Source organism: Myodes glareolus, chromosome 15 (genome assembly GCF_982192425.1).
Source record: "Myodes glareolus chromosome 15, mMyoGla1.1, whole genome shotgun sequence".
Classification (NCBI taxonomy): domain Eukaryota; kingdom Metazoa; phylum Chordata; class Mammalia; order Rodentia; family Cricetidae; genus Myodes; species Myodes glareolus.
In genome coordinates, this window is record NC_142040.1 from 24,193,950 (window position 1) to 24,207,787 (window position 13,838).

The 13,838-nt window shown below is 36.3% G+C and overlaps 1 protein-coding gene across 2 annotated transcripts in view; it reads left to right on the top strand.

Moving 5' to 3' along the window:
• Positions 1–13,838, top strand: part of Ankrd31 (ankyrin repeat domain 31) — a 149,671-nt gene that overhangs the window by 49,545 nt on the left and 86,288 nt on the right. For both annotated transcript variants that reach the window (XM_087896805.1, XM_087896806.1), the window contains exons 6-9: positions 2,385–2,428; positions 7,320–7,907; positions 10,691–10,953; positions 11,437–11,543. In XM_087896805.1, coding sequence (XP_087752931.1) covers positions 2,385–2,428; positions 7,320–7,907; positions 10,691–10,953; positions 11,437–11,543 — 1,002 coding nt within the window. The remainder of the gene's footprint in view (positions 1–2,384; positions 2,429–7,319; positions 7,908–10,690; positions 10,954–11,436; positions 11,544–13,838) is intronic.

Below are 13,838 nucleotides of genomic sequence, written 5' to 3' on the forward strand. Positions count from 1 at the left end.
TATCATAAAATAATAATTATCTTCATGAGACTGTTAAAGACAATATGGAGGAATATGTTTTTTTATTCTTTTCTATATCATTTTTGTTGAGTTACCTTTATTATTATTCAAAGGAATTATAAACGATTTTTTCAGTATTTTTTCTAACTCCCAAGGATCTGAACATTTAAACAGAGAAAAGAAAAATGCACCCTTTCTTCAAAGATAATTAAATCTATGTTTCATTCATTAGTATTAAATTTAAATTTTTATGTGTACAGATGTTTTGCCTGCAAGTTTATGTCAGATACATGCAGTACCTGTAGAGGCCAGGAGAGGGTGTCAGAGGCCTGGCTACTGGAGTTACAGATGGTTGTGAACCACCATGTAGGAGCTGCCTTGGGTTCTCTTAGAGAGCTGTCAGTGCCCCTAATCATTGAGCTGTCTCTCCAGCCCCAGTATTGATAATTTTAATGACTTAAGACACGGGTAGTAGAACTTATCATTGCTGTTTGAAAGGAAAGGTTATAAAAGAACAATAAAATTGAAGGTTTTTTTCCTGATACTCCTGTGAAGGAGTTGAATATCATGATTTTGACCTTCTTTTAAAATTTTTATTAGTTTGTTTGTTTTTTATGTGTATGGGTATTTTGCTTGTATGTATGTCTGTACCGCTTGTGTGCCTGGTGCCCATGGAGGCCAGAAGAGGTGTCAGATACACTAGGACTGGAGTTACAGATAGATGTGAGCGGCCATGTCAATGCTAGAAATTGAACCTGCATTCTCCGGAAGAGCAGCCAGATTTTTACCTCCTTGATTTTTGTGCTTTTTTATCAAATGTCGAGGTGAAATGACAAACCAAAGACTAAAACAACTGAAACAACCACCTCCCACATTATCTGCACACACACTACCCCCCCCCCCAAAAAAAAACTTGAGATTTTTGAATGGTGTAAAGTTTAGCAGGTATGTTTATGCTTAGTTTCTTCTCTGTAAACCTGTGTTACCTGCAGGATACATGCAGATAATTACTTCCTGCTTTTTGTTAGCTATGGAGATTTATCTATAATCAAAGGAAACCAAGAGAAAAACTCAAATACTATTAGATTTAATATAATAATAATATAATAATTAATAATATCAGATTACTTGTGTCTGGATGATAAAATAAAGGTCAAAGGCAGAAGGGATGTGGAGTAGGAGATAAAAACACCCATTTCTTGATCTTTCCTTAACCTAACTTGGTGTGTATTGCTTTGATCCAGCTCCTCTTAGAGGAAGTAGGCTGAGAGCAGATCATAGAGTTGAAATCATAGGCTAGATGAGCTCCCTGATTCCTCTCGGCCCTACATGAGGTGTTCACATCTAACTCCAGATAGCTTGAATTCATTTCAGCTCTATCCGGAGGAGATGATGTAGTTATAAATTCTTTGTGTGTAGTTATAAGAACCTAGACTAATGCAACAGAAATAGGTTTGTTTCTAGCTAAATTAATTTCAAGTAGTTACAATTCTATTTGGATTGCCATTGTTTTCCGCTCTAATTGGTGGTTAGTTAAACCTGAGAGAGTGGAGTCTAAAAGAGAGGTGGACTGAGGGCTCATGTGATAGCCAGCTTTAATCAGAGCATCAGCATTTGTAACCGAAGGTTAAGAAAGGTCACAGGAGTAAAGTTCTCATGAGTTCAAGCTGTGTACACAAGGACAAGCCACTCATGGAAAACCATATTTTTCCAAAGCGGCATATAAACAAGCTATAGCCAGTTGTAATGAATCATCTGAAGTAAACCTCGGAGGGGCACAAAAGCATATTTGAAGAACGATTCTTTGTTTTTGAAGAAGCTAAGGTCACAGACAGTTGTCTTGTTTCTCACAGGCATTCACATTTCTTCTCAAACCAATGCGTTCTTGGCCTGTATTCTGATACCACATAAATTTTTCTTTTTCTCACTTTAGAATTTTATTTATTTTGTTTTATTTTAGAAATGAAAACCAAAAGTGTCTGGTGTAACCCTGGTTAGTCTGAACTCACTGAGTAGCCTGGGATGACTTTGAACTTCTGACCCCTCTCTTGAATGCTGGAATATGAGCTGGCACTGCCATTCCCATTAAAGGGGTAATAGGGATAGAACCAGGACACAGTCTGCCAGCTGAGCCACAACCCCAGCCCAAGAAATGAGGAATTTTACTATTTTCTAAATAATAATAAGTTTATAGCAATAGATGGGTATATTTATAAAATCTTTGCTGTGTTTGTTGAATCATTTAAGAAAGTTCAACTTTTATTATTATAAAATGCTGACTGAGAAGAATATACTTTGTGGTTTAATAAAGCTATTATATATATATATGTATGTATATGTGTGTGTGTGTGTGTACATATATTTATATATATATTTTTCCCTAGGTCCTGAAGCTGAAAATGGTGAAAATTTGCCACATCCAGGAAAGGTTGGTTTATGTAGCCAAAATTGTATAGATTGTGGATTTAGATTTTCAAAAATCATGTTGATTAAAGTTTCATACTCATTTAGACTGCCTGCTAGGTAGTAATCTAAATCACATCATCAGCTTATTCATTTCATATTTTTGAAATTATAATATAATTACATTATTTCTCCTTCATTTTCCTCCCTTTAACCTCTCCTATGCACTCTACTTATTTTCTTTCAAATTCATAGCATCTTTTTAAAAAATTGTTTTACATTGTATGTGCAGGTCTGTAGTCCCAACACTCCAAAGTTCAAAGTTCTAAGTCATATGTGTGTATATGTGTGTGTTCCTGTGTATATGTTCTTAAATGTATAAATATAGCTTGCTCAGTTTGTATGTTACCTATATGCATATGACCTCAGATGACCACCCTGGGGAAGACCATTTCTTCCACTGTCAGCTTGACCCAGTTGTCTGTACTGCCTTGTTTAGGGTTGAGACCCCACAAACTCCCCCTTTCCATGTTAACATATTCAGTGATGTCATCATTGTTCAGATCTTCTTGATAAGAATCCATGGATGTGGACTCTGACATTTCTAGGAAACACAGTGTCACAGAAAACTTTCTGTTGCTCTGGCTTTTATAATTTTTCTGCCCTCTCTTCTGCAGTGATCCATGAGCCTTAAGTGCAGGAGTTATCTGGTAGACCTATTGGTTGGAACTGGGTACACATGATCTCTTGTTGGCTGCAATTTGATTAATTTTGTTTTTTTGTAAACTTTTTCCTCTGTTGCAAAAGAGATTTCTTTGATGAGGGGTGAGAATTACATGTATAAATTAAATATTTAGAATATAGATAGAAATTATTCTGGTTTAGTGAAGTGGAAGTTGTAGGTTCTCATATAAGATCCTCACTAGCTATAGGTAGTTAGCTAGGTTTCCAGTACCAGACATGGTTTCTCTCTTGTTCAGTGGGTCTTATGTCCAACCAGAGAACTGTTGGTTACTACCAAGGTGTGAATGCCACTACTGCACCCTTAGGATTATTGTGCCAGGCTGGTTATTGTTATGGTTCTGAGGGTAGGACTGCTAGTTCCTTTCATGCTTTGTAATTTTGCATGCCATCTAGTACCATGAAACATAGTCCCCAGGGAGGAAAAACATTGTCTAAAAATCTATTCATATATTTATTCTTCCTTGCCTTTAATAATTTTGTAATTTTCTGATCTGTGTTTCTTATCCACTACTACAAGTCTCTTATTCTTTGTGTGTAGAAGTTTACGTATGCCTATTCTAGATGATGGGACATTGTTTTTAATGTCAACCTCATTTCTTTAATATTTCAAGCTTGCTTTCTCACTGTCCTGTTGCTAATGTTTACCAAGGGCGTGCTTTGTCTTTGTTTTTCACCTGATGCTGCGAACTGGCTCTACCCACAGTGGAGTCATACTCTCCTTCAGGATATCAAGTAGTGGCGGACCTTCCCAGGCTCACCCTATCTTACCTGACTATATCATTTCAGCTGTACCTTCTATATATGCAGTTACCAAGTTTTTTTGCTGAAGTTAGGAGCCAGAAGGCAGGGAAGTTGGCATAAAATTTAGACTGGATATGACTTCAAGGGTAACTCTTGTTTGGATGCTGCAAAGAGTTGCTGCGAGGACCAGAGCAGTGATGACTTCTGGCCTGGCACGTAGTCATGTTGGAATAAATAACTTGTCCTTTCCCTTCTTCACAAATCATTCACTTATGTCTTACCTCCTTCCTTGTCTTTAGATCTGTGTCTGGTTACTGGTAATAGTGGCCAAATTGCTTCTTCTCTGATATTTATTTTTCCCTGGATATGTCAATATTTCCTAATAGAGCATCTGAAAAGTATTTAATGAAACGGTTGGAGAGTATTGTGTCTGATATTTGTATATTTAAAAAAATTGTAGGAAAGTAACTTGTTTAATTTTGTCTCACCAAATAATTTCAGCAAAGTCAGTAAACTCTCTGTTGCCTCCCCTTTCCTGGGACTGTTGCTAGGTACACCTTCATATCTTGAAATTTCATAAACATAAAAGGATTTTAAATAGCAGGGAACCCTTGAGATGTGACTCAAATAATGAGTTAGACACACATCTTAGATTTCTTCTAAATTTATTTTACAAGAAAGTTATAGTTAGCATTACAGATAAATAAAGGCATTTTCTTAGGCTCTGTATGCTGTAGATAGAGGATAAATGGTGGCAGATAGAATATACTAATATTTTTACTTCTTTTATTCAATTTAGAACAAATTACTAGCAGGCTTAGGAGATGATAATCCATCCTTCCAGAGAGGTAGTGGAGTTGTGGGGAACAGCCAAAATGATTGAAAACTATAAATTTTAATACCTATAATGTATTGAATATAATGTATGTTGTTTTCCTAAGTAGCACAGCAGTTGATCTGGATAGCAACTTTGAGAGGGATTCTAATATTTTGGCAGTGAAAAAAAGCACTGTTAGGGTATGCTTTTGAAAATAATGTACTGGGAGAGTGGTGTTTTATATTTTTCTGTTTAAAATAACAAAAATCTAGAGTCAAGACTCATAAAATTTCATGGGATTGTTCCCTCATTTGTTGACAGAGACCACTAGTTCATTTCCAGCTTCCCAGACACAAAATAATCACACAGAAAGTATAATATTTGAAATACTTTTTGGCCAGTAGCTTAAGCATATTTCTAGCTAAACTAACACATCTCCATTAAGCTGTCCATCACCAGGTCATGGCCTACTGACTTCTCCTTGACTCTGTCTACTATCTCTCTATATATTTCTTCCAGCCTGCTATATTCTGTTAAACCATTGGCCAAAAGCAGCTTCTTTATTGGCAATAAAACATATTCACAGCATAAATCACCTCCCTTTTCTGTCTTAATATAAAGGAAGGTTTTAACTTTAACACAGCAAGATTACATATAACAAAACAGATATCAAGTAAGAATTATAGATACAATATTTATATCTACTTTATCTTTTATCATAACTAAGGAAAACTATAACTATTCTACTTCATCAAAGACTCTAGAAGTATATAATATTAACTAAGTAAACAGGAAGTACATTGTAAGCAACTTTCAAAACTCTAGAATTGACAGAGATATCTTGCTGCCTGGATAGTCACCCAAAGTTCTTCTGTAATATGGGGCACCCATCTTCAGTATACAGGCCCTTAGTATCCAGCAGACTTTTCCATGAAGCAAGAAATTTCAAAGGCATATCCACCTATATTGTCAGTTTGTCAGTCACATTTTTTGTGTCCTGCAGAATGTCTGGCATACTCTTTCATGAATCAGGAACCCTGAAGGATACCTCACCTTTAGGCAAGTTCATCAGTCATTTCTATGTGGGTCCTGCATGTCTAGTTCATACAGCATAGCATCAAGACGTCCAGGCAAGAATAGTTTCTTGTCCAAATGGCTAGCAAACTCTATAAGGAGTCTCTTTAATGCTCTTCATCCTCTTGAAGTAGATTGTTGCTGCCAGAAGCAATGTGTCTTACTGTCATGCCCTAAGTTCTTAGAACATTTTAAATGCCATGTTCTGTAGACTTTGAAAGAGCTGAAGAATACCTATCCATCTGAAATACATCTCTATACATCTAGAAAACCTAACTGAAATGACTATAAGCTTGACTATTATAGATGACTCTCTATTAACCTGTATTTCTAAATTATACATTACATTTTTAAATGAGCTGCACAAACACAATACCTTAATCAAGAACAGAAATATACATATAATAAAATTGACTAAAATTGCTATCCATAGACCAAGATCCATACCAGTGCAAAGTATCCATCTCTATAGCATATCCCCCTTTAAATATAAACAAACAATTAAATTGTCATTTAGGGGATTTGGGCATCATTCTCTCCAAACTGCTTCCTGCTTTTTGTTGGGTGGAGTAATTTTTGAGGCTGTTCATGGCGCCCTTTCAGGGGCTCTTGGTCCATCAAACCACATTAGTTTGGAATGAATCCATAAGTTCTTATCTTTTGTGGAAAAAAAAGGAAGAACCTCTTTTCCAAAGCAACAAATCCATAGACCCAAATTTTGAAGTCAAGATATCTTTAAAATATGTATATTGATTTAGCTTAGCAGCCCATACAATGAACTGTCTCTCTGTCCTTAACTCATTCAACTTTTTTTTTCTACCGCTGAATCAGGAAGACCTCTCCTAAAGGAGCTATGGCATTCCTGCTTACCACAAGCAAACCAAGCCCATCTGAAAAAAAAATGCTGGCTTGCAAGAAATTGTGCTTAACTCTGTTCTCTTGTGTCTAGAATTCCTTCCCAAGCATTCTCAGGTTTATGTGGATGTAGTCAGATGTTGTTCTACAACCAGGATAACCTGAACTGTTTATATATCTACATTGGCATACCCACATCATTCATTTCTCTTATTTCCCCTTCTGATTTCCTGTCCTTTTTACCTTCTTATTTCATATTTGCATATTAATTCAAAAGGTGAAATGATAACAGTTTCATAGTTTTTATGACTGATAGAATTTTTTAAATATTTGGCAAGAAAGAATTTTACACCATTACTTAAGCTGTGAAGTATTGAGGTCATTTGTTAATTTAACTAACCAGGGCATCTGTCTCTTTTGTTGGAACAGATAATTAAAGCATAGTTGAAAAGATAATTTGTCATCTGTGATCCAGCCAGTGTCACTTTTGGTCCACTTAACCACTCTTGGTTAAATATTTAACCATGTATCCAGGCATTACTGATTTCATATAGAAAAGTAGTGAGAAGTATTCTTTTTATTTATGGATAAAGTAGACAGTTGGTAAAAATAAATTACTGACAAAAGGAGATATAAAACTAATTTTTAATTTTAAATGTTGCTTTGTATTTTCTGTAATACACAGGAACTAAGTGAAAACACAGATTCCCCTGAAATTAGTCTTCTTTCTGGTACTTCACTTATGGCATCTGATTTGGTTACACCAAAGGAGAAATCATTAGCAGAGCCAGTGAAGACCTTAGCTGTACCAAATAAATTTTTTGAGCCTGAAAAGGAAGTAACACTGACCATGACATCTAAAGAAACCAAAGATGAAGAAAGCTCTCTTGAAACATTTGTGTCTGCTTTAGAAAGATTACTAGAATCACCAGAAGGCACCCAAGAAGAAACACTGCTTGAAATAGTGAATGACTTCAATCCTCAAGAATTGATGAACCCATTGAGCAACTCCTTGAGTTCTGTGTCAGTCACTTTGAATGCCTCGTCAGCATGTTGTAGAGATGTACTAGAAAACACGAAGAATGATGATGCATTGCCTGCTGAATTGCTGGCAACCATCAACATGCTACCAGATGGTGATGTAGAACCTGGACCTATAGGACCCATCTGTCAAGGACAAGAGAAAAGCAGCAGTGTTAGTGGTGGAAATGGATGTTTAGAAGTGCAGCCTACCATGTCTCAGATAGATGAAGACTGCACACAAATAGCACAGGTGAATTAAGTCTCTTTTCTACCTTACCATATAAACAGTTCAGGTTATCCTGGTTGTGGAACAACATCTGTTAGTAGGACAAGTAGAAGAGCACAGTTTAAGTATCTGAGTATAACTTTTGTAGTGACCTGTAACAATCTTCATTGTGTTACGTTTAAATCATCTCACCAGATACCAACATCTGGAAGATACTGTGTAACTTTCACACATAGATTGCTTCTTTTAGAAGTACTGGGTGGAGTTTACAAGGGATTAAGTTAAGGCATATTGTTAAGTTTTTTATTATATAGGAAAGTATTTACTACCAGAAATTTCTCTGTTATTTCGAATACTCTATTAACGGAGTTCAGTGTAGATACAGAACACTATAGTTGGACAGAGTAATTTGGGCTCCTAATGTGGGATGGAGGAAGAATTAAGCCTTTGCTAAGCCCTGTTTGCCTCTAGTATCTGAGTGGAATGCCAGACATAACTTGTAGCTTTAGAATTCCTACAGCATTATGCCCAGCGGCCCTACAGATGTGCAACAGGAGCCAAGCTCTCTTTTTATGTTTGTATTTTCATTACTATAAAATTAAAGGCAACTATGGTGATGTATACTTGCAATTCCAGCGCTGGAGAGGCTGAGGCAGCAGGATCAACTGTTCAGGAGTTCAAGGCTAGCATGTGACCATAGCAACACCCTATCTCAGATCAACCAAAACCAAAAGAACAAATCAAACATTCTAAGATTATATAACAGTATGATAATAAAGTTCCCCCAAAATCCACTCTCTAAACATTGTTAACAGTTTGGTGTAGCTTCAATTACTTCTAGTCCATGTAAATTTATTTTATTCAAATGAGATTGTATAATACAGGATGCTTTACAACTTATTTTTTAAACCTAATGCATGTTGCTTAATTTTTTAGTGTCAGGAAATTTAACACTTTTAAATCTTTTAGGTTACTAAATGACATATAGATGCATTATATAAATACATTATAGTTTAATCAATTCATAATAATGGAAGCTTAGATACCTTTTTTATTTTGTCTTGGCAGTTAACAAAATATTCCATCTATATCCCTAGGAAGATTTAGAGAAAAGTTGAGTTTATGTTGCAGCATACAAACCTAGAGTAATACTAATATAATCTGTCTGGCAAATTTCAGATAGACATATAGGTTTAAGAAAAGAAAACAGGCCAGACATCTTTAATCCCAGCACTCTGGAGGCAGTGGCGGGTGAATCTCTATGAGTTCAGCCTTGCCTATAGAGTAAGTTCCAGAACAGCCAAGGCTACACAGGGAGACCCCCCTCCACCAAAAAAGGAAAAACTCAGAAAAAGATACATTAATCATGGCGTGTTAAAGGTGATTAAACATTTTTGTGTTCTAGGATAAAAAGAAGGAATATGAGTAAATGTAGAATGCAGTGATATTTTGTTTGTGTTTTAACAAATAAAGCTTGCCAGAAGATCAGAGAAGCAGAGATAGCCACACTAATTAGCCTTAGGGGTCAGGCAGTGGTGACACACATCTTTAATTCCAGGATTTGGGAGACAGAGGCAGAAGGACCTCTGTTGATTCAAGGCCACTCTGGGATACACAAGATTGAATCTGTATAAAAGACAAACAGAGCTCACACAAAGGTGATCCCAGCACTTGGGGTCACACACCATTAATTCTAGCACTAGGGAGATGGAGGCAGGAGTGGTATGGCTGGCAGAGAAGAATATAAGGCAGGACGAATCTGAGGAGCAGTGCAGGCTGAGGTTTGGTGGAGACCGTTACATTCTGGAGATGCAGCCTGAGGACAGGATCTCTCTTTCAGTCTAAGCTTTGGGAGAGGTGAAAGAACTCTCTAGTGGCTAGTGCTCTGCCTCTCTGATCTTCAGCATTAACCTCTGTATCTGACTCTAGGCTTTTATTATTAACACCAATTAGAATTCGTGTTACAGAAGAAAATATAATTAATAGTGGTAAAGTAAGCATAAACTTAGCAAGTTTTCAAGTTTAAGGAAAGAAATACTTTAAACAGTAGAAAAGAAATTCATTTAGAATAAATCAAATTCAGTTTTCTTACTCAGCTGTGATTAAAATATCAAAAAACAAAAACTTTCAATATTTTATTTTGAGAAACTTTGCATCTGTTTATATACATGAGCTCAAGAAGTTTTAGGTGGTATATGTAAAATGTAAATGTCTTCGTAGGTGTTAGATCTTTAGTAGACTATCAAGGAGTAATTAGAAGAGTTCATGACATACTATTGACTTTTGAAAATATGAAGTTATGTGTCACCGTGTTCTCTAAATGTCATTGCTTCTCTACCAGTGGAGTACTAGGCTTCATAGACCACTAGTCTGCTCTTGACTGGTCTTGTCATGCTCTTATGTGGGTGTCTTATTCCAAACAACTTACTTCCTGCCAAAGTAATGCACCGAAAGTGATCTTGTATTTTCCTGTGAATTTTAAAGTTAAATATTGATGAAAATAATTTTAAAGTCTTTCCACTACCCCCTCCCCCCAGGTCTCTCTATGAAGTCCAATTAAACTCAATTCTCCTGCCTCAGTTTTCCAATTAGTGGGATTATAGACATGAGTCACCAAGACTAACTGCTTATGTTTTTTCACAAGCTTAAAGTCTACATTGTTCTTTCAAAATACAATCGTAGCATTATGTTCATATATGCTTATGAGTTGGGACACTTTCATCTCAAAAACAATTTTATCAGAGAAGATAAATTTAATTTTTGGTTTAATGTTGTGATTATTTATAGATATGTGTATATTTTTATAGACTATAGAAGACCCAAAACTATTTAGATTGCAAACAAGGACATCTTATGAGCAACTAAACATTAAGAGAAATTCAGATACTGTGAAAAACACCTCTGTCCAGGAAACACCCCATGTACTCAGAAGATCATCTAGACTGGAAAAACTGAAAGCAAACAGAGTTGTGGCACATACAGATGTCTTGAAAATGCCAGAAAGTATTTCATCAAAACCACTTAGTTATGAGGATCGAATGCATAGCATATTTGCAACTGAGAATTTCAGGTGTGTTGTTACATTGTATCTTGTTCACCAGATATTCTGAAAATCTAATCGATAATTGTGTGCTGGAGGATGTTAGAGGCAGTGTCAACTTACCCCTAAGTAAAAAAACATTTTTCTATTGCTGTTTTTAATTTTCAATTTTTTGATCAGTGCCCCACTACATAGTAAGTTCCTTCACCCCTCACATTCCTGCAGAGAGCCTCCCTCCTTCCCATATGCGGTGAATAGAGTGAATAGTGGGAGCCTGAGAATCCTCACATTTGTAGGGAACTACACTGAAAGTAACTAAAAGACTGGCATGGGCTTGGCTCTCACAGGGGTCTCTATAGCTCACTTAGGCCCCATCCCATATTTAAGTTGCTTTGGCAGTTAAGAATAACTCAGTAACTATCTTTGGGTTTTCAATAGTTGTCAAAATTTTATGTGATTCTCCATGAGTGCTTATAAAAATTGCAATTATTTAATAAGTCCATTTTTTTAAAGAATGCAGGGTTCTGTTTTAAAGACTGACAGTCAGAGGAAGAATATGCATTTATCCAGACTCAAGAGTGAACAGAGAAAGAAAAACGAACAACTTAAAATAAAAAATGGTGAGACATATTTTGAATATTTTTTCATTTCTTTAAGTAGCTTATAGAGAAAGAATTGAAGTAGAACAATTTATAATATTACCTCAGTTTTATTGATGAGTTAACAATTTTCGTGATGGTAAGTAAGACTTTTTCTACTAGCACACATTGCTTCTTAGTAACATGAATGGGATTTGAAATTAAATGGCTGTCAGGGTAATATTACCTGTTTTACAGCCATTTACAGTACAGTTTCTGTACTGTCCACTATAGAGAGCAGCTAGATGATAATTTCATTTTTGAATATATGACTAACACAGCAAAAGACTCACAATGCATACCAAAAACAGGAGTAGAGACAATGAGAGGGCAAATTGCTGTTTTTATATAAACTGTAAGATTGAATTAAAAAATTGTGTTACAGTCAGGGTGGTGGTGGTATACACCTTTAATCCCAGCGCTCAGGAGGTAGAGGCAGACGGATCTCTGTAAATTCAAGGCCAGATCTACAAGATCTAGTTCTAGGACAAGCTCCAAAGCTAAAGAGAAATTTTGTCTCGAAAAAGTTCTATATTGAACTTGACAAAATTGAAATATGGGCAATAGATGGTATCTGTTTGAGTTTTCTGAATCTGAAAATAGTACTTTTGATTGTATAAGAGAATGTTTATATTCTTAGAAAATGCATGTTAAGTATTAGTTATAAAATGTACGGTATCTAAAAGTTACACACTATCATCCCATCTGTCTGTGCACAGCAGAAAAATAGTATGCAGATATAGATTGATAGATAATAGATAGGATAGATGAAAATGATTTAAAGTTGTGAGAAAAGGTTGCCGTTGACTCCTTTGCTTATTTTTCTTTTCTACTCAGATCAAACTCAGGGCTTCACACATGCTAGGCAGGCACACATGCTAGGCAGGCACTCCACCACTAGGCTATATCCTTAGACCCTTTATTTTTTGTACATAGTTTTCTGAGAGCCTGAAATTATTTCAGAATAAAGTCTAGAAAAATTAAATAAACTGAAAAAACTAGTATCTCATATATTAACTAGATAAGCAAAATAAGATACAATTTTATATAATTATAATTATATAGAATTATAATAATTATAATAATATAAAAATAAAGAAAATATGCCTGTGACAATAAAACCTGTGTCTCACCTGTACGAAGACGGTTTAAAACAAAAGGCGACTTGAACAAGTGGAAACAGGAAACTAGTTCTCAGTTAGATTTCGAACTTAAGAAATCTTCTCTCTCAGTTACTTCATAAGTGCATGGGATCTCAATCCAAAGTAGATTTGGGACCTGGGGAGGTAGTTCAAACAATAAATGCTTGCCAAGTGAGTACAATGGCCTGAGTTTAATTTCCAGCACTGTGGTGGTATGGGTAAGAGTGGTCCTCACAGCCTCATATATTGAATGTTGATTCACCAGGGAGTGGAACTGTTGGAAGGGATTAGAAGGATTAGGGAAAGTGACCTTGTTTTAATAGGTGTGGCTGTGTTGGAGGAAGTGTGTTGATGGGGTGGGCTTTGAGGTTTCAGATGCCTATGACAGGTACAGTCCTCCCACCTCCACTTGAGGGTCAAGATGTAGCTCTCACCTGCTGCTCCAGTGCCATGGATGTTGCCATGTTCGTGATGATAATGAACTAAACCTCTGAAATTTGAAGTCCCCAATTAAATGCTTGGTTTTATAAGTGTTGTCTTATTCGTAGTGTCTCTTTACAGCAATGCAGTAGTGACAAGCACATTAGTAAAGAGAGAAACAGCAGCACATTCTTGTAATCCTAGTACTTGGGGAGGCAGGGAAGGAAGATTTGTATGTATTGTTGGCCAGCTAGTTTTTTTGTCAAATCCATGAGAAATTAGTGAGAAACCCTATTTCAAAACTGAGTGATTGAGCTAGGACCCTTGACATTGATCTCTGTCTGGCGTCCATACACACCTGTATCTGCTCATATATCACACTTTCATACACACACAACATAAAACCATATGGGGGTGTGTGTATGTGTGCGTGTATGTATGCATTGCATGCATATGAGTATGTTAGTATGCATGCCTGTGCGTGCAGAAACCAGAGCAGGACACTGGGTATCTTGTTTCACAACTGTCCGTTTTCAGACAGAACCCTCGCTGGACTGGATAGCTAGCAGTTCGCCTTCTCTTGCCTCCTACTGCTAGGGTTTCTGCCTTCTGCAGCTGTGCCTGTCTTTTCTTGTGGGTGCTAAGCATTTGAACTTAGGTTTTCATGACTGTAGAACAAGTACTCTTCCCCACTGGGTAATCTCTCTAGTCCTCC